Source organism: Elgaria multicarinata, chromosome 7 (assembly GCF_023053635.1).
Source record: "Elgaria multicarinata webbii isolate HBS135686 ecotype San Diego chromosome 7, rElgMul1.1.pri, whole genome shotgun sequence".
Taxonomy (NCBI): domain Eukaryota; kingdom Metazoa; phylum Chordata; class Lepidosauria; order Squamata; family Anguidae; genus Elgaria; species Elgaria multicarinata.
In genome coordinates this window covers 46,789,927-46,817,652 of record NC_086177.1, presented here as the reverse complement: position 1 = coordinate 46,817,652, position 27,726 = coordinate 46,789,927, and the positions used below count along the sequence as shown (strand labels likewise).

Genomic DNA, 27,726 nt, shown 5'->3' with positions numbered 1-27,726 from the left:
CAGAGTTTCTTGGAGAAGCTATTCGTTTGGATCACAATATTTTGGGCTTAAAAGTGAAAATAACTCAACAGAAAATACACTTCTTCTAAGATGATTCTGCTTTAATTGTACTTTTGTAAGGTTTCTAGATATAAAATTACTTTAAATACCTATAAATGGATAGATTTAAGGTAGACAACAGAATATGGCTAAATTAGCTAAAAAGTACTTAATTTCATGGAGGGACACTCTAATAAGGTATCTCGGAGGTTTGGTTACTCATAAATTAGAATCATTGAAGAGTTGGAAAGGGTCTATAAGGCCATCGAGTCCAACCCCCTGCTCAATGCAGGAATCCACCCTAAATTAGAAGACATAAATCAATTTAACCATAATAAATTATAACAGAAAATTAAGAAGGATTTATCAAATTGGACTTGATTAAGAATCTTTGGATGGAAAGAATTTCAATTATTAAAATTATTGTTCTTCCCTGGATTTTAGTTCAATCTTTAAATATCCTGCTGCAAGTAAATACTGCAATAACTAGATGCAAAACCTTATCTTGGATTTCCTATGTGAAGGGGGAGTGGGGAATGTAATAATTACACCAAACATACTCTAGCATGCATCAAAGACTTGATTGGCATTCCATGTATAAAATCAAGTGGTCATGCTATGCTATTTAAAAGCATGGACCAAGTCTGTTTTGCCACTTTTGGAGCAATCCACCATATCCAATAGCCCCTGGGACTGGTGATTATTTTTCATTAAATCCACTGATGTTTACTTTATTATGTTTAAAATAGTACATGTAGAAAATATTGAACTAGTGTGCATTAATGACAGCTCATTTATTAATGGCAGCCCATACAGCTATTTCTCATAATTGGGAAAAAGTTAGAGAATGGATTAATAGAATATGGGACATGTCTTAGATGGTGAAATTGAAAGACTTGGTAAGAGTCAGAGAAAGAATGCAGCAGGACAATGCATTTATAGAAAGATGGAGTTTACTTATTCTATACTAGAATTATAGTGCAGTATTCAACAGGGCAAGTGTCTTGCCTTGTGACTGCTCATCACTTCTACTTTATTCGCCATGACAAGAGAAACAACCCAGAGTTTAAAACCAACAATAAGCCCATGCATATTCATTATGTATAAGCCAGGCCACAGTCTATGTCTCTCACCACAACACAGGGAGATAATTACACAGCTTGGGACCCCGGTACCTCAAATAACAGATTTTCCCTATCAACTTCCCTACGAACCTAGTTCATCTGCTGATTCTCTTCTGAATGCCTTTGGTGTAAAAGCATGGAAAGATAATTTTTGGTTGCAGAAATTAGTGGAATTTTCTCTCCAGAGAGGCTCACCTGGTGCCTACACTATTTTTAAGCAAAGATCTTTTGATTCTCTCAGGCAGTTTTAATCATTGATTTTGGTTTTTATACTGCTTTTTATTGGTGTAATTTTATAATCATATTTTTCATTCCTATAAGCCACCCTGGAATCTTTTGACACAGTATAGAAGAGTTTTTAAATAAATAGCCATTGGGTAGGATGAGTAGCAAATGTGTCAATCCAATTACTCAAATTTCAAATAGCACCTTTCAATTCTCCTTCCTTTACCACCATGAAGCCACCTTACTTCCGTATAGCTGCTATGATAGCAAATATGCCCTACCTGAAAGAAAGCAGCATGTAACTATGTGTAGCAGCATACTACTATTTTTGACATGCAAGTGGTGTCCGGTTTAAAAAGAAGCTGCCAATGGAGAGTCTCTGAAAAGTCTACAGATACTTATTAGCCCCAGGATTCTCTCTATCCACCCCGCAAAATAACGCTTCCAACAATAATGGGAGCTCTTAAGACAGCAAAGAATATAAATGAAAAGACCACGTAGTTAGGCCCCTTCTACAAAAGAAGGATTTGGGGGGGCCATGGGGGTGTGGGAGGACTTTCCTTCTACTGAGGTCCTGGTGATACACAAAAATCTGTTGTATTTTTTCCCCTTCAAAAACTTTCTATACATTCTCTGTCATTCTTCTGATTCTATTTAAACATTCAAAGGTAAGACTTGCTTCAATTCTAAGCAAATATGTTCTACTGAAGTCAGGAAGTCTTACATCGAAATAGATCTGTTCAGGGTGAAGGTCCACAAGGCTTAATCTGGGATTTAAAAAAGTTAGAGACCTTCAGTGTATGCAATTCCTTTTAACTCACACATAATATAATATACAAAATGCAGTACCTCATGTTGGGAGTCTTGAAGGCCAAAACTACAGATTTCATAGAGAACTTTGGGATGAAGCAAGAAATGTATTCCACAGCTGACTGAAGAAACTGGTTTAGAGATATTATGAATGCCTAAACATTCCTAGGAAGAAGAGGTAAGATAGTTAAGTATTGTACTGACAATATGTTTCTTGGACTATGCATAGTAGTTAAGCTATTTCCAACGAAGTAACGATATTAACAAAAATCGAGTGTTATGTGCTGGGTTGTTAGCCTTATTTATCTTTCTTAAGCAAGCAGCTTTTTATATACCCTGAACGAGAAGAACCATATAAAGTACAATTTAGCAGGAAGATGGGTAGAGAAGACAAAGAAAACATGTCAATATATCCTCTTTTCTCTGAAACTCAGCTAAATCTAAAAGTTTTCATGCATCATTCATACCAGGCAGGCTCATACAGCAAAATGCTGGGTTTTCAGCGTAACACTATTAAGGCAGATTTCCAAACAGACTATTCTATGTGCCTCCTATGAGATTACTAAATGGAAGAGAAAGTAACTTAAGTATAAAAAAGGGGGGAATCTTCGTTTTGTAGGAACTACAAGCCATTTTAAATGCTAACCTTAACAATTTTGAGGCAGCAGCGATAAGCTTCAGTTCTTATATTCAACAGAGGATGGGACAACAGATGGAGGAGCACCTTCTGACTCTCAGCCTGCAGAAATGGGCTGGCTTGGGCAGACTTCCAGCTATAAACAGAAATAACTCAATATAGAAGACAGAGTAATTGCTTTAAGACACAGGCAGCCAATTCCTTAAGCCTTGGGGTGCAGATATTCCTTAGCCAAGGCACTCAGGAGCTTTTGACTAATTCAGTTATTCGCTCATTGTTGTCATTACTTGTTTAATTGCTAAACCGTCATTTATAAAGTTGATATTGTGAGCTTATTTACCAGAAAGAAAAATCCAGTGGTCCTTACTTCTGGAGAAAACTGTTCCTGAGTAGACATGCACTAAAATGCTGATTCCTGTGTCCCATCCACCCATTTTCTCCCCAGTGGTCAGCAGGGTTTGGATTTGTAAGTTCCTCGGGGCAGGAACCTATTTTGTTTTGATTTTGGCTTAAACTGCTCTACAAATCATCATGTTATTTATAAAGTACTATAGATATACAAGTCAATCAAAAAAGAAAAGAAAAAAAAGAGCACCCAAAAGCATTTACTTCTTAAATTTACCCAATGACTGGGTTAGCATGGCCATGGGCCCAAAAGAACTCATAGTTGGTTTTTTCTCCACATTCCGGTCATGCGACCACATTTTAAACTATTACCTGTAATGCAGCATGTGTTGCCATGTCATCTGAACCTGCTGCGCAGCAGGAGTGGCTTTCTATTCACCCTACAACCCACAACCTGCAATAAGTGTTAGGGGGTGGAGGCGAAGCTACCCCTCGCATGCCAGGTTTGGACAATGTGGCAAGTCACGCTGCATGGCAGGTAATTTTGTAAAACATGGTCGCGCAAACAGCACACGCAAGGGCAGGGAAAGAACCAATAGTGGGCTCTTTCACCCCCACAACTATGCAAACCCAGCCAGTAAAATAAAACAATTTTAATTGAGTGTATTAAACGGTTCCATAATCTCTCTATGGGTTTTTCTTAAATCATGTAAATTGAGATGTCATACACTTACATGTCTGAACAAATGTTGATAACTTCCTGAAGTAAAATAAAATATTGATGATATGGAAGGCTTTTTAGGGCCTGTTCTGCCAGCTCCAGTAAATCAATAAGATTTTTTTCTCCCTAAAAAATAAAAGGCACAGATAGACACAATATCCAAAGTATGAAAAACAAAATAAAACCAAAACACCCATTTAAGCACAACCACTTGCATAGCAGAAAGATTTGGGGTGCTCTTCTAGCACTATTTGAGTTTGCTGAATGACATCACTGGATATTGCCTAAAGGGTTTGGAGAATGTTGCTGGCAGCTATACAGCATATTTTAAACTCGCCATATACTGACAAACCCATTAAGTCATTGCCCATTATCATGAAATATCCTTTGTTATATCTTACGAATTAGCCCTGTTGTGAACATGAAACAGCAAGCATATCATGTATTATGTCACACTTACAGGATAAAATTAAACAAGTTTTACTAGTAGAAGAAATCCATGTGACAACCAGGTAAGATGTCTCCCCATACCCTGCAGGAAGTCACCCACAGGTTTAAAGTATACAAACATGGCTAGGGATGAGAAGTTAGAGCAGAAAGCATAGTCCTTTGCCTCCTAGCCTTTATACAGGGACAGTGATGAATGGAACCTTTAACAGATATTATCCTATTACCCTCTGCAACAAAGTTCACAAAAGTATACACACATTACAAAATTTAGACCTAGAAATTCTGATAACTAAACTTACTCAGGCGATGTTGCCTACCTCCTTGTGGACATCCAGCATAAAGTTACAGGTGCACTCAATTGAATATGCAGCATCAGCAGCTTGTTTATAAATGCTGTAATTTTCCGAATTCATTTGTTCCAAATATGCGGTGACAGATTCATGAATACTTGGGTATTCCAAAGAGAAAGGCATGTCCAGGGAAAGGACAAATAAAGCGGTCAGCAAACTCTCTGGTAAAACACGGCTGGCCTTGAGAAAGAAAAATCAAAAAGGTTTAAAGAAAAGACTTGAAAATCAGTATAAATATTAGATACTCAGTTTAACTTTTCATTATTTGGAAATAATTTTAATAAACAAAGGGCAGAAGTCAATGAGGCATTCTGCCCTTCCTGATTCTCTTCTGCCCTGCCGTTTACACAGTGGCGATTTAGTGCTTCCGGGACTGAAACGAGTGGAAATTCCACAACGGAATTTGCAGGACCCACAGCTTTCGGATGGGAATCGGTGAGGGTGTAAGCACTGTGCTGGATTCTGCCAGCTCTTCAGAAAACCATGAATATTGAATCGGAGATGTTTTACACTCATTTTGTTCAAACTGATGGGCATACTGTGCAGAATCTAAGCCAAAATATATGATCCAGAATGCACAAGTGATCCAATAGGCTGAGACTGGGAGTGGGGGGGGGAGCAGCTGGGAGGGAGGGGCAGCATTGAAACATATAATTGCCAAAGCAATTCACATGGAGGCCTTAGATAAGTCCCATGGGTCGGAGGGCAGGCGAGCTGGGGGAACCCAGAGAGGAGACTGGGCAGCTCACTGGCACATGCGGAGGCCTCAGGTAAGTCTTGCGAGTCGGTAGGCAGGTGAAAGGGAAGGAGTGGCTGGAAGGGGGGGGTCCAATGGACTCCTGGGTCAGCCTCATACCCAGCTTTTTCCAGGCACCCATGGAAAAGCCAGAAAAGTATGATACTGAGCAATAAAGTACTAGTGTGCAGATGATCTGCATGAGTCAAGCTAGAATATAAAATAACATATAATATGTTATATGGAATGCGTGTTAAGGTGCCTTTATTGAGGTGCGTTTTTTGAATTGATATTCTTGTTAGTTACCTTGAGCTAACAAGATGGATAGACAAATTATACATTATAAAAAAGAAGTGATGACTATAGCAACTAAAGCCCCCATGGAAGAAAGTAACTGATTACGACTGCAGAATTTTTGTGAACCGCCCAGAGCTTCGGCTATTGGGCGGTATAAAAATGTAATAAATAAATAAATAAATAAAGGAGCTGGATCTATACATTATATATAGCAGTTGAATCTATACAATGACTAGCCAGTGCCTCTACTGTGCTTTTGCAGCTATACCAGCATCCATTAGCTAAGGATCTACTGCTCTTTACCATTACCAAGCGATATGAAAATGCAGAGGTAGGGCTACAACACAGCTGAAAATTTACTCAAAGTGGTATATATATGACCCAGTAGATTAAAAGGAATGTAAATTGAGGTGTAAATTTCTTCTCTAACCACCAGATGGCAGACACAACACTTAATCTCCATTTCTGGCTTCAAAACATAGCATGACATAATTTCTTTAACTCTAGCTATGTGCATAATCCACAACAAACAGAAAAGTCTGTCTGATTTACTTTGACAGTTTTAACTGGAAACAATATTGCATTAAAAACGGAACACTTAGAGCACTGAAACCAACCCAGTAATCCACTGATCCCATGATAGATGAAGAATATTGATCTACGTGTTGTTCAGGAACTAGGAACAATTGTGCTTTTATTGAGCTATTACATGTGAATTTGTGCTCACTGCTGTGATCTTACTTAGATCACCTGCTTCTTGGGATGCATTTTAACCAGAAGTGACACTTCAAGGAAACATTGTGTTCAGTACATTTTCCACTTTGTTTAAAATCCATGCACACCCACAGGTATCAGATGTGCATGTACACGGGCTGGAGACTTGTTATAAGGTGAACAAAGTAGTAAAGAAAGTTCAAATCTGATGCTATTTTTGTTAATGTTGTTGTAATAACATAATTTTTTCTGTGAGAAGTAAAACTATGTACTATTCGGAAATATGACTATGTTGCAACCACTACTGATCAGGATTTTAAGTGATGTGTGTGTGTGTGTGTGTGTGTAATTTTCACTAAGAAAATTACAACTACCAATTAAGAATGCAGGCTTCAGTTTTCCTAACCTACAATACTTTACCACTGAGCTTCTCTTCCAAGTGCCTCAATCCATTGGTATCACCCACATGTATACATCAAACTCATTTTGTGGCATAACCCAAAGAAAAAGTGGAAATACTAACTTCTGGATAGGGAAGGATAATTCAAGGCTTTTTGTAATCTACAAAAGGGATCTGACTAGCTCAACAAGTCATGTTGGCAGTTTTTGCAACTTCTGCATCTATGGTTCTGCAGCGTTTGTTTTAGACCAATTTGTTCTGCACTCCCAGATGTCCTGGAATACATGCTTAGCTTACAGGGTTGCAGCCTACATGTATTGTTGGTGTTCACATACATTTAAGGTAGACATCTCATATTTGTGGGGAGTGAAATTGGAGTACCCCATCAGTCTAAGCACTGGTCCGGAGTACCCTTGTCTAAAGACCTCCCTTAACCTGAGGATACATCTCATTCAACAAAACCTAGAGTTCCAGACTTATTGGACAGCACAGACAGCAACTTGCTATCTCCCTCTTGAAGGTGCTGGCAACGTAGGGTGGAAATTGGGTACCTCATTCATATGATGTGAAGTTGCCCAGTTAAAAGTTTTTTGGAGGGTGAGTATTGGTAAGTATTGGAAACTTCACCATATTTTAAACTGGATTCCCATTACTTTGACCTGTGCAGTAGGTGATGAACGCAACAGGAATGGCAAATGATATGATACTTCAACACTGGAAAGTGGAGACAGTGCCCGCCAAAGTACAATGGATTAATGATTTGCACTCCACACCTCTATTTGAGTCAGTTCTGTATTGATAGGGGACAAAGAGAACTAAAGCGATGCTTGGTCAGCTTTGCTTGAAAGTCATGTTCATGGTTTGTTTGGTTTTTTAGATGGTTTTTTCCATGTTTGTTTAGTATACATTGTTTCTTCTTCCAAACAATAACCACTTTCCCCTCTCTTTCCTGCATTGTATTGTATTTGAATTGGGTGTCTTCCACTCCTTTCCCCTTATTTGCGATTAACTGAAAACTTGAAATTAAAAATCTCCGAACCAAACATAACCCTTTTAAGCATCCCCCACAAGTAGCCTCTTGTGTACAGAAAAATCTCACCTTCTCTACAGGGAGAAGAGCTTGCAGTAATCGAACTGTGAAAAGTGAAACACTAACAAATGCAATTCTGTGGTGCACTGTCAAAAGTTCGGGCTGCTCTGAACTTGCATTACTGTTATGGTAGGAAATGGTTTCCCCCAATGAATCTAGGATTTCAAGCAGCTTTTCCTTCTGCAAATCAGAAAAGAAGTTGTCAAGTCAATGTTCATGAACAAAAGATGCCAGGAATATACCCAGTTACTAATACAAGTACCTTTAGAAGAAGGTAAAGACATATCAGTAAAATCCCTCCTCACCCTATTATAAATACATAGTATTTAAAATAGGGTGAGGAAAGAATCATTAACACACATTTCTTTAAAAGTCTTTTTCAACTGTGTCTTCATTCCACAAGATGGTTCAATACAGGTTCACAAGAAATTTACTATGGAAAGTGTCCAAGTGTGTCATTCCGCTGGTGCAAATGACGTTGCACAAGAGGAAACTAGGTTTGAATTATGTGCTAGTGGAGAATTCAACAAAAGTTACGCTTTCACAATCCATTGTGATACCACTTGCGCATACTTAACGCGTAACCATTTGTGCAATAGAAAGATTAATCAGAGCTCCATCAGCACTATTTGAGTTTGCAGAATGACACCTTTAGATACTGCCCTATAAATCTATTTCAGCCTCCCCAACTGTTACAAATCTATAAGAAACTGGGCTTCCTATACCTTTTGCTAGAGATCCACTATAGCAAGGCTCCCTTAGGGATGGCATCGCAGTTGTAAAAATCCTTTCCCTACACAAGCCCAGCAAAGGTCTGTGCTATCTGCTTTTCAAAGGCAAATTAAAACATTTGTCAAGCGGAGCATTCTGATGTATTCATCTATGGATGAATTTCTGCTTTAAGAATGTTTTCTTTCACTATTTGTTATGTTACATTGTTATAATTGAGTTTGTCAATTATATTAGCAAAAAAATGATTTTTAAAAAATCTAAGTCTGACAGTTGGAAATAGAGATCTACAGCACCGCTGTTAGCCCTGTGTGCTCTTACTCTGGTCTACTCAGGAAGTAGGGAAAAGGCAAGGAGCTCTAACAAAACAGGGGAGAATCAAAGAATAGTTGGAGCAAGTGGGGAGGCGCTCAGCCAAGGAAGACGGGAGGAGACAGGAGCAGAATTCATTCATGGAGAAGAGAAAGACCATGCTCAATTCTACCAATGGTTTTTCATGACATTTCACTCATATTGCATAGTGAGTGAATGTGATTTTTAAAAGTATATCTATAGATATCTATTTATAAAGGCATTAGTCTGGATATTAAACACACTTTTTAAAAACAAACTGTTGCCTAAATTCTTGACATGGCCTAGAAATTGATCAAATAAATGCAGTATATTTCTGATCTATTTAAACAAAAGCAGACTATTAAATATTGCTAGCTAAAATCCAAGAAATTTGATATTCTCACAAGTTCTAGCCCAAAGAGACTGCTGTCTTCCCAAACATCTTCAGACACGGCATCAACAATAAGCAGAAGGTCTTCAGCAAGCAACTCCAGAACTTGCATGGTTACTCTCCTACCACCTGAGAATTTACATTAGATGGGTATTAGAGTAATGAAGGGGCTTGCTATTAAAAAAACACAATGCAACAAAAGAGGAAGTATTAGAATGGAGGTCTGCACTTTTTTGGGGGGTGTGTGCTTTAATGCAAGTTACTTAGCATTACAACTTACTATGCTTAGTACCTAACACTAGCTCTAAAAATGTAATGGTACATTATTTATATAAAAATATAATTTGTGGTTTTTTGCCAAAGGAAAGGCTTTGAAAATCTTATATTTCTTACGGAGCCATCTCATGTCCCCTAGACAGCATCTGGGGGGGACAAAGGATTGTTTGGTTTCTTGGTTCTGAACTTGGAGCCAGGAATGAGTGTTCCTAGCCCCAGCCCTCTTGTAAGCTGGTGCAGAGAGAACTGCACCAGCTACCTCTCCACACTCAGAAAACGGAGGGCAGAGATAGGGAAAAGTGAGCATTTAGGGGGTTGCGAGGGGAGGAGATCAGGGCAGCTGCATTACACTGTTTCCTATGGCCACCCCACCCTCCTTCCCTGCTGCTAGATGGGAAAAATTGCCCGTCTAGCAGACATATGGGGCAGGCTGCTCCCGCTTTGCATAGGACAGGTTTGGAAGCTGATGGGAATCATGATAGGATTGCACCCTAATAGAATAGAAGATGGATATATAGAATTCCTGGACGATTACAAGAAAAAGGTAATTTAAAACCATGTATATATATACCTGTTCGTAGAAGAGGTACAGCATATTCCAAAACAGCTACACAGAATTGAGCAAGACTAAGCTGTTGAAATTGTAATTCCAAAGTGTCCTCATTTTCCAGTTCTGGCAAGTCAATATGACCCATGTCCAAAGGTGATGGAACAGATATTCTGGAATTTGTGTTAGCATGAGAACTGCTTCCGCTATAAAAAGCAAACAATGATAAAAGTATACAAGATAGTCTTACTACTTGCAAGTAGCAACCAGCTAGATGCATGGGAAATATGGACTGGCAAATTCTTTAGCTCTGGCCACACTGTGGGATACTATTTTAGTTCTAACTTCTTTATTTATAATGTGTTATAATTATTTATAAAGTGTGGCTGCCAGTACTATAGTACTAAGACTGTGAAACCTAGACACCTGAAACTGGACATGCATATTAAGGGGATCCTAGGGGTGTGCATCTTTAGGTAATTTGGGTTTTCAAATGCATTAATTTAAGCGCGTCCATGTGTTTGAAAGCTGCAGTACCATCTTCAGTCACTGGGGCAGACATCCCTAACCAGCATATAACTGTACTAATTCTCAACTTTGTAAAAAAAAAAAAGCCACCTGCCAACTTTCTTACCTGGAAGATGCTGCATCCCAATCTTGACCATCACCTCTAGGACGTTGACATGTACGTCCTATCACAGATGGTCGAGGACTACTACTTCCAGGGGATGGATTCTGAGAATGAGAGAGTCTTCTGGCATTGTGGCCATGTGACACTGAAGAATTCTGGGAAATGGTACCTTTTATAACAATAATTAGATATCAGTCTCCTTCAAGCCACAACACTATTTATTCTGCTGCATGAAAACAATCCAGTATTAGCTCAATACTCAAATTGTACTTCAACAAACCCTAGCAAGACTCCACTGTTTCTCATACTAGAAATTTAGCTAGAATAATTTTAATCTATCAACATTTCCTTCTGCTAGAACTAGGAAAAGCAGCAAAAAGGTGCTCAGAAATATATAAAGAAAGTTTTTATTGAATTTTGCAGTGAAGATTGGAGAGAAATAGTTGATCAGATGTATTCCTTCTGTATCTAGGGAAAGTATTAATGCAAACACGTGTGGGCGAATCTACAACTGATAAGGCACAGATAGGCAACAAGATCATATTAATGACTTTAACTGCAAATAGAGCTTTCATTACCACGGCTGCATCAGTTTCCAACATGAGGCAAGCAGAACAGAACCAATTATCTTTGATTGGGTTCGCACAATATGCCAACCTATCGTGGGTGAACACCTACAATGGCTTAGCGTGCCATCTGGACCCAAATAGCTTCCGGCAGGATGGTTTAAATTTCTCAAACAAACCACAGCAAGAAACAATGCTGGCTTTATATAACCTAGGGCAGTGGTTCTCGACCTTTTTTGCTCCATTCCCCCCTTTCACCATTGTTCAGAATATAATTCCCCCCTTCCCAAGATAGTCTCATAGCATGGCCCCTTTCACATTCTCAGCTCCCATGCTTTGCGTTGCCCCTTTAAATGGGAAGCTCGAAACTTCTAGGATTGTGAGGGAGGGAGGGAAAAGAGAGCAAAGGCCTGGCTTTTGCAGATGACATGACACTGTTCTGGGACGTTTTTAATAACGTGTAGGAAGACATAATCTACAGGACATCATACTTTGCTGAATAGTGGTCCCAATTCCCCCCCTGGAACCCTAAAATTCCCCCCCGGGGGGAATTCCCCCCTTGTTGAGAACCCATGTTCTAAGAGCTGTTTTACCCAGAATGGGCTGGCGTTTTGTTTGAACCCAGCACATGGGTTGAGGGAAGCGGCAAGTGAGACGCTAAACAAGAGTGGGAAAAACCTCTGCCACTCTTCCAATTGCGGGCACGACTGCAGGGTGGACTAGGACAAGGACATCCCCAAGCATCTATTTCACACTTAAAATCTTGGGGATCCCCTTGGTAAGTCTGTAATTTTAAGTACTTTTCATGCTAGACAGGTGGGGAGAAGTTCATCACATTCCTGACTTCACAATGGGATCCCCAGGAAGTAAAGGGTGGACCTGACTTGGGGAGAGGTGCACTATAACCAGGACACCCACAATTTTATACACTAGGGGTGGACAGAAAGTAGATCTCTGCCCAACTTGCAGTAGTTTGGCAAGGATTTCTGACTTTGATTTGTTTAACCACAGCGCAGAGTGATTATTTTTCCAGCTAAATGTGGCTGCTGAAATCAGGAAAGCCTGGTGTAATCAGGAGTGGAATGCTCATTCATTCTAGGTTATGTATTTCGCTCTGCTAGGATCTTGGTGTCTAGTAGAAGTCAAAGTAGATCCAACAGGACTGATGTTTGCCCACCTGCAATACACCATACCCTTTTTTCTGTTTTGGTGTCTATTGTAGCCACTGTCACATTTGTTTCAAGTTAAAATCTCAGAAGGATACCTAGCAGCAGGAGTTAAACAGAGCCTGAATTCTGAGTATCCATGTGTTCTGTCCCTTCACATCTGCTCTGCCTGGTAAGAGACATGTCGGCCAAATATTCCTATATCCCACTTCAATGGGAAAATAAAGCATTTGGTTGATGGTGAACGAATCAGTTTAACATCATTTAGCTAACCTATTTCTTCGATTCTAAGACACACTTTTTCCCCCATACAAACATCTCTAAAAATGGGGTGTGTCTTAGAATCGCGGGTGTGTCTTATGTTTTTTTTTTCTGTTGGTGGTACTGATATTAGTGTGTGTCTTACAATCGATGGTGTCTTACAATCGAAGAAATATGGTATATACAAACCTGTTTCAGTAGAGACAAAACTTGGATCTCTATGAAAATTAAGTCTGTTCCTTAAGAAGACACATAACTGCTGCAGACATAAGACAGCCTGTAAGGCCAAGCGGTGTTGTCCATCTCTCCCAAGAGCCAGCGTTGTTAGAGACAGAAGACTCTGAAGTAAACAAAATTGTGCATTATTGGCATAAAATGATTATGCCTGCACCTTAGATGGGATCAGAGAGTTAGTTTTTTTAGATATGTGCATGCATTTCTCACCCGCAAAATTGCAGAGCTTCATTCTTCATGCAGTACAGAACCTTTGCTTCTCTAACAGCACAATCCTATACAAATTTAGTCAGAAGTAAGTCCCACTATGTTCGGTGGAGCTTACTCCTGGTATGTATATTTAGGATTGCAGCCTAAATCCTTGTCTAAGATGGTTAAAAAAAAAACTGTCCTGGGAGTTTTACATTGAAGGAATGCATATAAATATACTTGGCATTAAATTACTTCATACCCATTTAGGGAGCCAAATTATTATTTTAAAATGATTTGGAGAATGATGTCAGACAACCATTTTTTGCTTTCCTGATATTTCTCAGATCACAATAGTTTGTATACCAAGGTAAATGTTACAGGATTACTTTACCATGTAAAAATAAAAAGAACTTCAAAAACAGTAACATTAAACAAGCCCAAACTCTGAATATACAATGAACAGAGTTCAAAAATCTCCTATGCCAGGGCAAGAGGGGGGCCAGGATATGTCTATTGAGATGAGCCAAAGGCTTCCGTCAAACCTAAAGCTAAAAGAGAAGAGGACACAAAAACTTCCCTCTTCCCCAGCACAGAGTAATAACAAGCCTCCACCTCCCATCTCCAGCTATAAACTGGAAAAAAGAAGCAGAGCATTGCTTTGCCCCTGTGATTCACCAGTGCTCCCTGTTCATTGTTCTTGACAAGTGCAGAGGCAAATCAAGGGGGGGGGTGTCTTGTTTTCTGCTTCCCACACCCTCCACCTGCCACCATTCCCACTTGGAACTGGAAATTTCACCCTAACTTGTGCTGCGTTTCAAAAAGGGAAATCCTGGCAACATTAAATTTTGGGCTAGTTAGTAAGACCAGTCAAAATTTGTTGACACTCTCCCCTTCCCCCAAACAATGAACTGTTTTAGTTAAAAGCATTTCTAACCTGAACAATCTTTGGCCGCTGGAGAAAGATCTCAGCAGGAAAGTCTTGCATGATAACATCTTGCAGAAGTTCACAAGTATTCCAAATTAACTTGTGATTTTTGCTTCTCAGTGAGCTGAAAAAGTACATTTAAATAATGGTAGGTGGAAACTGCATAGTTTTAGATTTGATTGTAGCCCACCCTTTCACCAAGACTCAAGATAGGTTAAAGATATTTTTAAAATAAAACAAGTTGCGGAGAGGAGAGAAGAAATGGAGCTTTTGCTAACCATTTCCCATACAGACCTAGAATAGCCAGACTCTTTTGCAACAACTTAGAGGACCCAGCTCTTATAGAATTTGCACTTTAAAGAAGCTCATGGAAATTGTCAGTCTCTCACAAGCTATCTTTGCCTCCCACAATTAATGATGTGACCTAGGAACCTAGAACTCTCAACAGCTACTGGTCTGCATAATGTCAACTTACCTCACTCCCCCAAAATAAATCCTTGACAAGATTATCGATTACAGGCGAAATGTATTGTCTGCCACAGCATAGAATAAAAGACACAGTTAATTTCATGTACCTTTCACTTGAGGAAAGAACATGCCTATCTGTTGTAGTCAAGGATAACCAAGGAAACATAGAAAACTTCAAGCACTTCGCTCCATGTTTTACTGTGGAAAAAGAAAAGCAGTTTGTTGTGTGCCCAACATAAAGGAAACACATATTTGTTCAGTGAACCAATGAATCTGATCCCATTTACTTTTTCATTGTGCAAAATAATTTCTAATATCACCAACAGTTTTAAAAGTATGTCTCAAAATAGTGTTTATAAAGCTACAATTCTTATATGTTTCTTTGCCTCTGAGCAAAGAAAAGGGAGTTAAAACTAAGAATGTGATGCTAGAAATTTGTGAGCAGATGGCTTAGGCCAGGAATGGGTAAACTGTGGCCCTCTAGATGTTTTGGCCTTCTGCTCCCATTATGCTATGCTGGTTATGGCCAATGGGAGTCTTAGACCAAAATCTCTGGAGGGTCATAAGTTGCCCACCTCTGGCTTTGGCTATTTACTTCACAGCAGTCTACAAGAAAGGTGAAGTGGGGAAAAAAAACCCCAATCCTTTTTGAATCAAAGTTAAGAACCAAATTATTACAGCTGATTCCACATGTTAAGTGTGATTGGAATTTAATAAATTGTTTTTTATTGTTGCAATAGAAGCATTTTTAAGTAGCTGGTTATTTCAAATTTATACTTGAAATTCAGTCCTCTCCTCTCATTAACCCCTTCTTAGTTCAATTTTCTATTTCTCTGCTTTTTTCTTAGGTCATCTACTTTTCCTTTCATTCCTTATTCTCCATCTGTACCATTCTTATAATCTTTTCCCCCTTTATCTTCACCCTATTTCATCACAAAGTTATACCTGACCCTCCATCAGTGTGATGTTTCAATCCCAGCCAAATCATCTATTTGGTCATTTGTTTTTTAGTCTTTAAATGTTTTAATATTTTAAATGGCTTAATTATATTTTTTAACTTTTGTATATTTCTATTTATATATATTTAATTATATATGTTTTAATTTTGTAAAGCTGCCTTGAGTCCCAGTATTGGGGGAAATGGGATACAAAATAAATAAATAAATAAATAAATATTTCCCCTTCCATTGCAGAAGATAATAGCTTTATTCCTCAAGAGCTTGGAATGATCATGAACATTCCATACCATCACAACAGGTCATCCAATCAGTGTTGGAGGTATCACTACCATAACTATAGTAAAATACAAATGGTTTCAACTATTGAAAAATTGAACTAATGTGGAAACTTTACTGCTTCTAGTGTAAACCAATAACACTGACATAGTGAGATAACAATTTTCAAACACATGTTGAATTGCATAGAATTGCAATTACCTACCCGCTGGCTGTTTGGGTGGTATTTCTGTTTCTTGTAAATGACTTTTCTCTTGTTGAAAGTATCCAGCATGAGGTTCCCGGGGCAATACTTAAAAATATAAAACTATAGTAAATAACAGCATTCCCTGTAAAATACAGTTTCACTCTTAGCTGTGCACTTTATTTGATTCCATCCAATTTTTTATTTTTATTTGTTTAAGTGTAGCTGTGCATCTTCCTGCCCCTTCCATTTTTGGAGATTTATATTCTCACATTGCTTTTTCTTTATCTGAAAGTTATTTAGGGGATCATCAATAACAAATATGAATGCCCTTAATGAAAGTGTAGTGTTTGGTTTGAGTAAACTGGCAGTCTTCAGTGTACTATATTTATATAGTACTATATTTACTAATAAATATAGTTGCCACGAAATGTAAACTTACCAGAATTAGCTGCTGTTGGCAAGGGTTGAGCTTGATAAGGCATTGCCTGATAATCAGAAGATATTTCTGAAGGCAGAACAAATAGTCCATCCAGAATCCCATCAATCACAGTCTGCAGATTTGGCTCCACATTTGGACGAAGTTGAGAGAAGAACTCCACTGCTCCAATTCCAACCAATTGCTCCACAGCAGATGGGTGCTAAAATTTCCAAAAATATAATAAGTTTAAAATGAACGAGAAATGTTTCTGAGGTTTTAGGAGGTAAGAAAGTATTTAATTCAAACCACCTTTCAAGACCATGTACATTGATGGTGCTATATAAATAAATAATAATAATAATAATAATAATAATAATAATACTCAGCTTTTCCCTGTGTGTAAATATAGTGTGGCCTGGCATATTGGTTCCCAGTGTATTTTTTCATTGACAACTTAACTATTGTCTTAAAAATTTTCCCATAAACTAAGTTTTTTTTTCCTTTTAGTTGTTTTAAGGTTTCTGTACCAAAGTAAGATTTAAATTAAGTAGTATAACATACAACTATTTTTAATGTCTGTATGGATGATAGTTAAGATAGAAATAGCGAACTAAGGGTTGTTGTTGTTTTAAATGAATACCAGTATCAGAGAAAGCCATACCTTCACCAAGTTGCTCACTAAGTTTAGAACTTCTTCTTTCATTGGTACTATAGGAAAGTTGAACCACTCTAAAAGACTGAAAAATAGCAGCTTTTCTTGAACCAAATCAGCATATGTAATCAAATTGTGATCTAATTTGCACAAAATATTCTTAAGAGCTCGTTCTCTAATCTCAGTCAGTTGATGACCTGTTCAAAAACAAAAATGGAAGACATTTCAAATTAAAGTTGCGGTTTACACTGTAGACTAGATGGATGAGTTCCCATGCATGCCTGCTGCTTTGTTCCTCACTTTTTCTTTTTTTAAAAAAGGCAGAATCTACAAGGTAACATGGAAATATGCTTTTCATGCAATTAGTCTAACTAACATAGATTAAGTCATTAAGCCTGAACAAATCAACCTTGGTTGGTGAACATATTCAGCTGAGGTTTTGCATTGAAAATTTAAGTTAATTCCCCTGGAAGGTCTACAAGACACATATCTGCTTTCATTTTCCTATCATAGTCACACATTCACTACACATACACAATCTTTACCATCAGCAGTAACTTGATTTGCTCTTAAAAGACACCATTCAGTTGCTAATCTTGTTTCAGAAGGGACAGAATATTTCTTGAGCAGAACATGACAGCAAGGGAATGTTTAGTGAGGATTTCTTTACCTTGTCACTACAAAACTAAGAAGGGGGAGTGGTTGCATAGAATTATATCAGCCTGACTGTATCAAGGAATGGAGGAGCACTGGGTCAGTACTTCTGCATTAAACAGCTGTTAAAAGTTTGTTTATTGCCATAACTCTCCCCTGGAAAAGCAAAGCCCACTAAGAAGCAATTTTCCAAAGATACAAAAGTCATCCCCAGTCCACACAGAATGGACTGGTCCAAATTAAGCCCAGCTTAATGACTACTTTACAGTTGTCACACTTTCAGTATATCCACATGGTCCAACAATATTTATAGCAGAGACGTGCACATATAAATGCTAACCAATCTGACAATTTGCCTCAGCAAGGCTTACTTTGTCTGAAACACATTATAATGTTTAATATTCTTGAGCTCACTAGCTATAAAGGGCAGTTTTGCCCCTACATATCTTAGAAAGAACCCTCTCCTACTTATGGTATTACAATTCAATTTGATCTTCATGCCAAATTGAGAAATATGGATATACCAGTATTCTTAGTGGCAGCTATTCCACGTTCATACAAGACTATTCCCACTGATGCCCAACCATCTTGACAGGGGTAAAATATTTTGGTTGTTAGAAGAATGTGTTGTCATTTACTTACAAAATTTAATATGCAGTCATTTACGTATGCAATCCCATACCCACTTATGTGGCACCAACAAAACCCAATGGGCCTTACCTCCAAGTTAACATGTATTAGAACAGGACTGTCAATTATGCACATACTATAAACCATGTTTTAACCACTCTGAGCTTCCAGATATATTGGAAAGTGCAAGGGGACAGGAGCAGGCAGAAGAAACATCATGGCCTGCTCCTGTTGGACTCCCTCCTTCGGGAGCAGGACAATCCCATCAGCCCTGTTCCCAGTCCACTTAATTTCTCTCTCTCTCTCTCTCTCTCTCTCTCTCTCTTCCCTCCTGGACTCCTTTTCCTTGTGTGTCATGTCTTTATTAGACTGTAAGCCTGAGGGCAGGGACTGTCTTTTTTGCTAAGTGTAAGCTAAGTGTAAGCCCCGCTCCTCAGCCTTTTTTGGCTGAGGAGCGGGGTATAAATATGATAAATAAAAATAAATAAATATATTATGGCCTGGACACTGTCATATAAACAGAACAGCATCACAAGACCAATACAAACATTGCATAGTATCCATACAAGTATGACTGCAGAAAGCTAGAATCCTATCTACATATTCACACAAAAATACCAAAAAAAGAAGGGGGGGAAAGAAACAGTTTGTTCTGAGGATATATTTGCTCCCAACTCAAAATCAAAACCCATTACTGAGCCAAGTCCTGATGTCAAATTATGGTTTTGAAATACTATCAGAACCTACATTTTGGTCAGCGGGTATGCATACAATTGCACCTTACAGCTTACACCTACTCAGAGTTAGGCATGCCAAAGCCCACTGAAACTAATGGTCATATATGCACCTAACTCTGTGTCTGTCATAAAGCTATTAGATCCTGCAACTATAGGTGAAGACTATAGTACATTTCATACAAAATAAGCCCTACAGAACTCAATGGTGGTATTATTATTATTATTATTATTATTATTATTAATTTTATATACCGCCTCCCATATCAAAAGATATCTCTAAGAGGTTTACAGAAACAGATTAAAATACATAAATACAAAATACAAACAAATATAACAATTCAAATGTTTAAAATATTTACAAATATTTAAAACCAAGCTAAAAGCACAAGAATTAATAAGCAACCAAACATAGCAACACACTTGAGTAAAGAAAGTGGTCTTTAACAGGTGACTAAAACATGCACCTCCCAAATACTGAGGGGAAGGGCATTTCATAAGGTGGAAGCCACCACAGAGAAGTCCCACTTCCAGGTAAACCCAGCAAGGCCTCCTCCAATGATCTTAGCAATCACACAGGTCTATATTGGGGAAGACAATCTCTCAGGTAACTTGGTTCCTAGCTGTTCAGAGCTTTATATGCTGAAAGCAAAACCTTGAACTTGGCTTGGTAGCTAATAGGTAGCCAGTGCAGTTACTTTAACACCAGTGTAGTGTGTGTTTAGCCAAGCACCCTCCTCAGCATCTTGGTCACTCCATTCAGCATTAGCTGCAGCTTCCACATAAAGCGTGTTACAATCATCTAAACGTAAGGTAAGCAACATATGGACTACAGTGGCCAAGCTATCACTCTCCAGGAAAGATCACAGTTGACATACCAACCAAAGCTGGTTATAGGAACTCCTTGCTACAGAGCTCACCCTGGCTTATAACGATAATCTAGGAATATCCTCCAAAGTGCAAAGTCCCCAATTCCTAGATCTCGGAAAGCACCCACCCATAGTCTCTCCATTTTGTTAGGATTCAGTCTGTTTGTTGGCCCTCACCCAACCCATCACAGCATCCAAGCACTAGCTCAGAACATGTACACCCTCTCCCAATTCACAGCATAATTTCCAGCGTGCCAAGGTACAGTCACCCAACATTACCTTCCAGAAATGACCCCACAAGTAGGAGAAGAACCTCTGTAACTGGTACCCTTAATTCACAGAAACGATCCAAAAGAATACCATGGATAATGGTATCAAAAGTTACTGAGAGATCAAGCAGGATCAACAGTCTCTCTCTGTCTTTCTCCTGAAAGAGGTCATCCATGAAGGCCACCAGAACCGGTACTATTCCAAAATGAGGACTGAACTCAGGCCTTAGTGAGACCTAAGGTTTATCCCGGGATCGTCCCAGGGTCATCCCTGTTCATGTAAATGACACACAGGATATCCCAGGAGCAGGCAGGGACGACCCTGGGATGATCCCGGGATAAACCTTAGGTCTAGCTAAGGCCCCAGACTGAAATGGGCAGAGATAATCTCTGTCCTTCAAGAATGCCTAGAACTTCACAAGCACCACTCTCTCAAGCACCTTGTCCAAAAATCAGGTATATCTGGCTAACATAGGACCGACCGCGCTGTTTGCTTTCTAACACATTTCAAGAAACAAAGTTGCCACTACTAAAGGAAAAGGCATTCACTTGTGCCTCCATCACCCTTCGCAATTCCTGCATTCACTGCTTTATCTTATATTGCTTTAATTTATACCCAACGTTATTTAGAAACCAGGTTCTAGCTAAGCAAAAACATTCAACGAATTCCTTTACAAGGGATATGAGTTAGTAGGGGTGGAGTGGGGCTAGAGAACATAAATCTGAATGAAGGACACAGAAAATATTATGGAAACATCCAGATTCTTACCAAAACTAAAAGAAAACAAACCAATCAAACATTTCCCAGATGCAAAAAACAAAACAAAAAACAAGTACATTCCAAACAGAGCAGAATTACCCCAAGAATACAAAAAAACAACCAGTTCCCCTGTAAAACCAACAAAAAAACAACTCTTCACTAGATAGGAGTCATGTTCGTAAAAGTGCCCTTGTAGCTGACATTATTATTATTATTATTTATTTATATAGCACCATCAATGTACATGGTGCTGTACAGAGTAAAACAGTAAATAGCAAAACCCTGCCGCATAGGCTTACATTCTAATAAAATCATAATAAAACAATAAGGAGGGGAAGAGAATGCACCAAACAGGCATCTCAGCATCTTGGCAGTCAGAACCAACAGCAATGAAAGAGGAGCAGAATATGCAGCCCAGTTCTATGAATGCACAGGCACTGTCTTTAATACGGCTTAACTCCCTCTTGCTAGACTACAACTGCCATCAGCCCCATCCATGAATTATGGTAGTCGTGGTCCAAATCATCTGGAGAGCACCAGGAAAGCTGCTCTAGTGCATGCAGATAGGTCTGTAGATGAAGGCTGCAATCGTATACACAGTTACCCGGGAGTAAGCCCCATAGAACTCAATGGGACTGACTTCCGAGTAGACAGAATTGAGCTGTCTGGACGCAGATACCTATGCAGAGCTGGAGCGAAGACCAATCCCCGGCTGCCCTGACTCCACTCTTCCTCCCCTCCCTTTAAAAAGAGAGCGCTTTGTGATCGTTTAATAGGAGAGGAAGGAAGCAACGTTGCTTGAAGTGCAAGAGGGTTTGCCTGCCTGCCTGCCTGCCTAGCAAAGGGGGGAAATCGAGCACTTACGAAGCTTCCGGATGAGTGGCGACAAGGACAGCTCCGCCTGAGACGGTGGTGCAGCAGCAGCAGCAACACCCCCAGCCATCGCTGCCATCTTCCCTCACCGGCCCAGATTCAACCGCCGCGCCGCGAGCGCGCTAGGATAGAGCGGGTGACGATCCCGCGAGAGCTGCGGAGCTGGGAAATGTAGTTCTGACGCCTCCTGACACTTCTTTCGCTTATGCGCGTTTAGACGGGGGGCGGGGGAGTCCTACAACTCCCAGCATTCCCCAGCCAGCCTGGCTCAACATGGTCACGTGCATGGCGTTATGGGTGGCGGAAGTGGAGCGTTTCCCTAGCTTAGCGTCCACTCTCGCGAGTCCTGAGCTGGGGCTTCTGGTTGCCTTGGAAACAAGCCACCCGCCCTTGTCGTTGTCTCTCGTGAGAGCCGGAGCGCGGGGGGGGGGGGGTTTGCTGAAGTCCCGCCACGCTTCCCGCCCTGGATCCTGTAACGGGCTTGTCGAGCTACGAGGGTGTTTCGAGAGAGGGAGGGAAACCTTAGCATTCGGCGGTGCTCCCCTTAGCGCATTCTGGGAGATGCAGTCCAACACATCTGGAGCGCCCCAGGTTGAGAAAGGCTGCTGTAGATGTTCACTCAGAGGTACGTCCTGGGAAGCTTGTACTGGATTGTAAAGTAAAGATAATAAAATCTAGAGCAATTAAAACCTCAGAAAAGCGCTTTTGGTTTTTTTTAACCCCATCTGAGCCTATTTTATCTTTTTTCTTTCTGTTCCATAGCCGACACACTTTCTTTTCTAGGTATCACCACAGCTCTCTTGGAAACCCTTCTCTCTACACCAAGCAGGATACAACACTTTGAAAACCGTATAGGAAATGTGAGCGTCATCACACAGGGGGAAACCTCGTTTCCTCACCGTTGCTTCTCCACCCCCGTGTTTGTCCCTCATTACTTCCTCTTTTGAAAGAGGAAGTAAACAAGTTGCATGTGGCCCATTCAGTGGGCAGTTTTGATCCCGCTGCTTCTCCTATTATTATTATTATTATTATTATTATTATTATTATTTATTTATTTATATAGCACCATCAATGTACATGGTGCTGTACAGAGTAAAACAGTAAATAGCAAGACTGCCGCATAGGCTTACAATCTAATAAAATCATAGTCTAATAAAATCTCCTGCACACAGAGGATAGCGGCAACTTCCGTTTTTAAGTTGGACTTACTAGGGTGTTTTGGGGGGGGCGCAGATAAGGCAGAAAGGGGCAGGAGGTGCATGTGCGCCTCAGCAGACATTGTCATGAGAGGGACCCACAAAAACCCATAAGTGTGCAGTAACGAGCATGAAATAAAATGCTTCTCTGATGGAGCTCTATGTCATGGGCCCAAACAGTTGCCAATACCATTATAAAACAGCAATGTAGGCTACCCATTTTGTTTCCACCATTACTCCTCTCTGCCACCCCTTTTCTCTATTTTTTCCTCCTCTTATCTCTTAACCCTCCCTGTATTTCTCTCTGTCCTCCCCATGGTGGCAGTTAGACTCAAGTTGGGATGTAAAGGTCCCATTTACACAAATTAGAGCTTTAAAAAATAAATAAGGGTGCAATCCTATGGACTTCACCCTCACTGCTTGGAAGCCCCCAATCCTGAAGGTTGCTGAAAATCCTTGGCCCTGCCGGGCTGAAGCCAGCAGGGCAGGAGGAGTGATGGAAGTGATCTTTGCCTCCCCATCCTCAGATCGCTTTTATTTTCACTAGTCAGGTTTTTCAGCCAATCTACTGCCGATCTACACCTTGTGTTAAATCAATATGATGCCATCTTGGTGACACAATATCCCTCTTGCACATTTATATCTTGTAGGACACACAATGACATTTGTTGTGGTGTTTTGGATAATGTGGACTATAAAACAGGAAATAACACTATGAAAAGCAGTATGTGGAATGTGCCCCAACTTCTGTACCGCTATGAAGCAGTAATGTAGATCTAACCATAGTGAAGTGTTTTGGAGAGAGAGGGGAAAGGAGGCTGGAGGAGGCTCAGGATAAATTGTATGCTGGCCTGTCCAGTCTTTTCTGCTCCGTGCCCGCGGGAACACCCCTTTCCCCCCTCTCCAAGGTTGGTTTTCCCATTTGTATCAAATAACCATATTTATGCAGCTTCTTTTGACACATTATTTTATTATATAAAACTGTGGGCTACTATGTGCCATTGACTAAGGCTGAAACCTAATCCTACCATTTGCAGATTTTCCCCATGTGACATTCTTTGTTTACAGTACAAGCCTTTGAAGCTGCTATGGTAGTCTTGAAGGTATGTAGGCAATGTAAGATGAAATATCTCAAGCTGACTGTAGAAGTAAGTATGAACAGAATCTCCAGTAAGGGGCATAGCTCTTTAACCCACTTCATATGTGGATAAAAGTCTTGATAGAGTCTGTGGTAGTCAGGTACTATTGGACCTCACATAGAATTGCCCTCCCTAGTTGAAGTATGTTTCTTAACATTTTTGCCTTTTATTTAAATAATGGCATGTAAACCTGGAGAAAAACACAGTGGAATTCCTCCCTGTATATCAATGGGCTGCTAAGCTTTTAGACAGCAAATGAAGAATCGTATAAAATAAGAGGTAGCCCATATAAAGTTGACTTGTTTTGGAAATTCTGAGATTTCTTTGATAGCTCCCACCTGTCTGCAAGTGGAACCTGGTTGTATTTTCTTATAATATGTAATTTTGGTAATATTGTGCACTACTCTAATTATTTCCTAATAAACTGTTAATTACAGTAATTAAGGATGCAATCCTATGTATGTTTAGACAGAAAAAAGTCCTACAAGTTTCAGCATGTAGATGCATGCAGATGATTAAGATGAGCCGTGCTGGATTTAGTCCAGCGTCCTCTTCACACGGCAGCCAACCAGCTGCCCATAGAAACCTACAAGGTACAAGTATTATGAGACATGGACAAAAATGACCCCCCTATCCACTTTCTCCACACCATGCATAATTTTGTGCACCTCTATCATGTCTCCCCTTGCTCGCCTTTTTTCTAAGCTAACCAGTCCCAGACGTTGTAAGCTTTCCTCATAGGGGAGCTGCTCCAGCCCCTTGATCATATTAGTTGCTGTCTTCTATTTTTTCCAGTCTAAGAATTGCACCCCAATAAACTGTTAATGAGAACGTTTTGTTGGTCTGTTTGTTTGCTAATTATGCAAATATGTTTTTGGAAGTGAAACTGCCTTTTGTTACTCAATGATTTCAGTTTCTTAATGTATACTAATGTGAAATATCTAACGTAGTGTGGAATCCAGTTATCTTATCCCACGGACAGAACAGCTTCTGTTTTGGGAAAAGGAAGAATGCTTCTCCCTCCCCTGCAGCCCTGATGCACCCACAAAACATGCTCCAAAGGACTCTCTGGAGAATATTTTGGAAGAGTCTTGGGGTTTTCAGAGTGGAGGAGAAAGTTTAATTGCAGAAGCAGAAGTCTATGATGTTAGATTCCACATGTTCTAATCTCTTTTAATTTTCAGAAACTCTAATAGAAGACATTTGCCATTGCTAATTTTCTAATTTTGTGAACAAAAGCATACTGAATATTTCAGGTTGATTTATATATGTTGGGTTGGATCCAGACTTAGTCATACAGTATGTAGAAGAGACCATTTGAAATCAGTGGGATTTAAAATACTCATAAGGTTGTATCCAACCAAGACATTGTGTTGAATAGTTCCTGATTATATATTGTTCTATTTTATACATGTTGCTCCTTATGGTAGATAATTTGTCTACACTGTTCCATTTTCTAGGCATTCCCTCAAAACAAATTCATCTTGCTCTTGGTCATCAATCACTATTCTTCACAGAAGCTACATGCATTAATTCAGTCCTAATAGTCTCTTTTCATATATCATTTTTACCATGATCTTTATCTTCTGTATCACACTTAACAGGAATTAGGATAGTCTTGTTAAGTATCATCTTCTAAAACTAAGCCAAAATATTTTGAACATACCCACATGGAACCCAGTGTAGATATAGTTAAGCACTTGTTGCTTTCAATAAGCAAGTTTAAGCATGTTGGAGTTTATAATTTTCATGATTGTACCCAAGGTCTTTAATTTTTGTTTCATATTAAACGTTCACTAGACCCAACTGATTATTATTGAAAATCCAAGGGAAACATTATCATACATTATTTTTTATTGTTGTCTGTTTATATAATTAAGTCTCTTTTTCTTCTATACTTTGTGCAAAATTACATTTCACGTGCATCTTTGTGTTCCTATGTTCTTTCCCTACTTTGATAATCTTTGTTTCTCTAACATTAAAGTCATATTCTAGTCCTTCTAGAGACTTTCTCTTTTAATATTTTACTATTCAGTTATACCTGTCTTGGTGTGCAAATTTTCTGATGATCCATGCGCCGCAGGCATGAAAAAATCATTGCACTTACTTAGAGTGAGTTTGGATTCTTATATTTTCAAAGTAGCATCACCCACGCACAAGAAGATAGCAGCAGGATTGGGGACGTGTACAGTTTGCAGAGGTACAATCTTTAGGAAAAATCTGTTTGCAAAACAAAATGGTGATCTGGCAAGATTCAGGGAGCTGTATGACAACTGCAGCAGTTTACTGATGGCATAGCTACAAAAATAGTTTTCTGAGAATTGAGATTTAACCTGTGGCACAAAACAAACATAGGTTTTTCTGTTGAACTTCGGACAAACAGCTGTTGTAGTAGCTGAGCCTACTGCAATGAAATACCATTTATACCTTTTGTTTCTACTTCCTGGTTATTGCATTTGAAAAAATGCTTTCTGTAAATGGCATAAAATAAAAAGCAGTGCAATATTGAGCAGAAGTTACTGACTTCCCCCCCCCCCCCAAAGGACCAGCAGATAATAATTTTTGTAACTGAAGCAGGGATGGGGTGAGAGACTCGTCTTTCTAGTGTTTGTTGTTTGACTCCATTGTCCCTTAGAAGAATGTTCGACATCCACTAATTGTCTCTTTTGTATAGCAGAGAATTTAGAAGACAACAAGGAAAAGTTGTTCAGTTGGCCCTTAAGGTTTCATCTTATAGGAGTGAAGGCACTGCAGACTGAATCACCTGATTCTTGTTAGAAGTAGCTGTTGCAGATCCACAGGAAGAAAGTTGCTGAACTGAAACAATATTATCATCTGGTATGGTAGCACATGACCTGACTTAAGAAAGCAAATGCTAATACAGTTTTAATACTCATCCATGCAATTTTGAAGTTTCAATACTAAAGCAGCAATCCAGGGTTCTTAAAAACAAAAACCTATTGTATTTGGTGACCTGTGACTCATGGAAAAATGTAGGCGCAGCAGCTTTCTTCTAAACATAACACTGGACATTTTCACACAAGGGGCGTAAATAGCTTTTCAGCCTCTCCTTGTTTTTTCTTGGAAAGATAGCAGAAGGGAGGCATTTGTAATGTGAGCGAACATTTTCTGGGTATTGCAGGTTTTAGATTCACATAACATCCAACCCTATTAAAACAAGCTTTAAGCCTTATATGTGAAAATACTCTGTTAGAGCTTTTCTTGTTTGAGAAAGAGTAATAGACATTGGCCTAGTTAAACTAATAAGCTGCATTATGTGAAGCAATATAAAATAATATCAAAAGTACCTGTAGTTTTGCAATGTTAGTCAAATTATGAATTATTCCCATCTATCATCTCTTTTTTGCCTTCCACTGGTATGCTTTTTCTCCATCTCTTTCCCCCTAGTTTCTAGCGTTATTTTGATGAGCTTGATGTGTGCTATGACTCCTT

At 39.3% G+C, this 27,726-nt stretch overlaps 1 protein-coding gene across 1 annotated transcript in view; it reads right to left on the bottom strand.

Annotated features, from left to right (window-relative positions):
- The window catches only part of RTTN (rotatin), a 100,672-nt gene extending 78,658 nt beyond the window's left edge, over window positions 1-22,014 (bottom strand). Inside the window, exons 1-15 of the mRNA XM_063130509.1 lie at window positions 21,930-22,014; window positions 17,159-17,346; window positions 16,519-16,717; window positions 16,098-16,184; window positions 14,765-14,855; window positions 14,199-14,313; window positions 13,028-13,178; window positions 10,849-11,014; window positions 10,239-10,420; window positions 9,405-9,520; window positions 7,948-8,118; window positions 4,669-4,881; window positions 3,915-4,027; window positions 2,845-2,971; window positions 2,238-2,363 (exon numbers count right to left, since the gene is read on the bottom strand). Coding sequence (XP_062986579.1) covers window positions 2,238-2,363; window positions 2,845-2,971; window positions 3,915-4,027; window positions 4,669-4,881; window positions 7,948-8,118; window positions 9,405-9,520; window positions 10,239-10,420; window positions 10,849-11,014; window positions 13,028-13,178; window positions 14,199-14,313; window positions 14,765-14,855; window positions 16,098-16,184; window positions 16,519-16,717; window positions 17,159-17,346; window positions 21,930-22,008 — 2,124 coding nt within the window. The 5' untranslated portion in view covers window positions 22,009-22,014. The remainder of the gene's footprint in view (window positions 1-2,237; window positions 2,364-2,844; window positions 2,972-3,914; window positions 4,028-4,668; window positions 4,882-7,947; window positions 8,119-9,404; window positions 9,521-10,238; window positions 10,421-10,848; window positions 11,015-13,027; window positions 13,179-14,198; window positions 14,314-14,764; window positions 14,856-16,097; window positions 16,185-16,518; window positions 16,718-17,158; window positions 17,347-21,929) is intronic.
- Window positions 22,015-27,726: the final 5,712 nt, after the last annotated feature.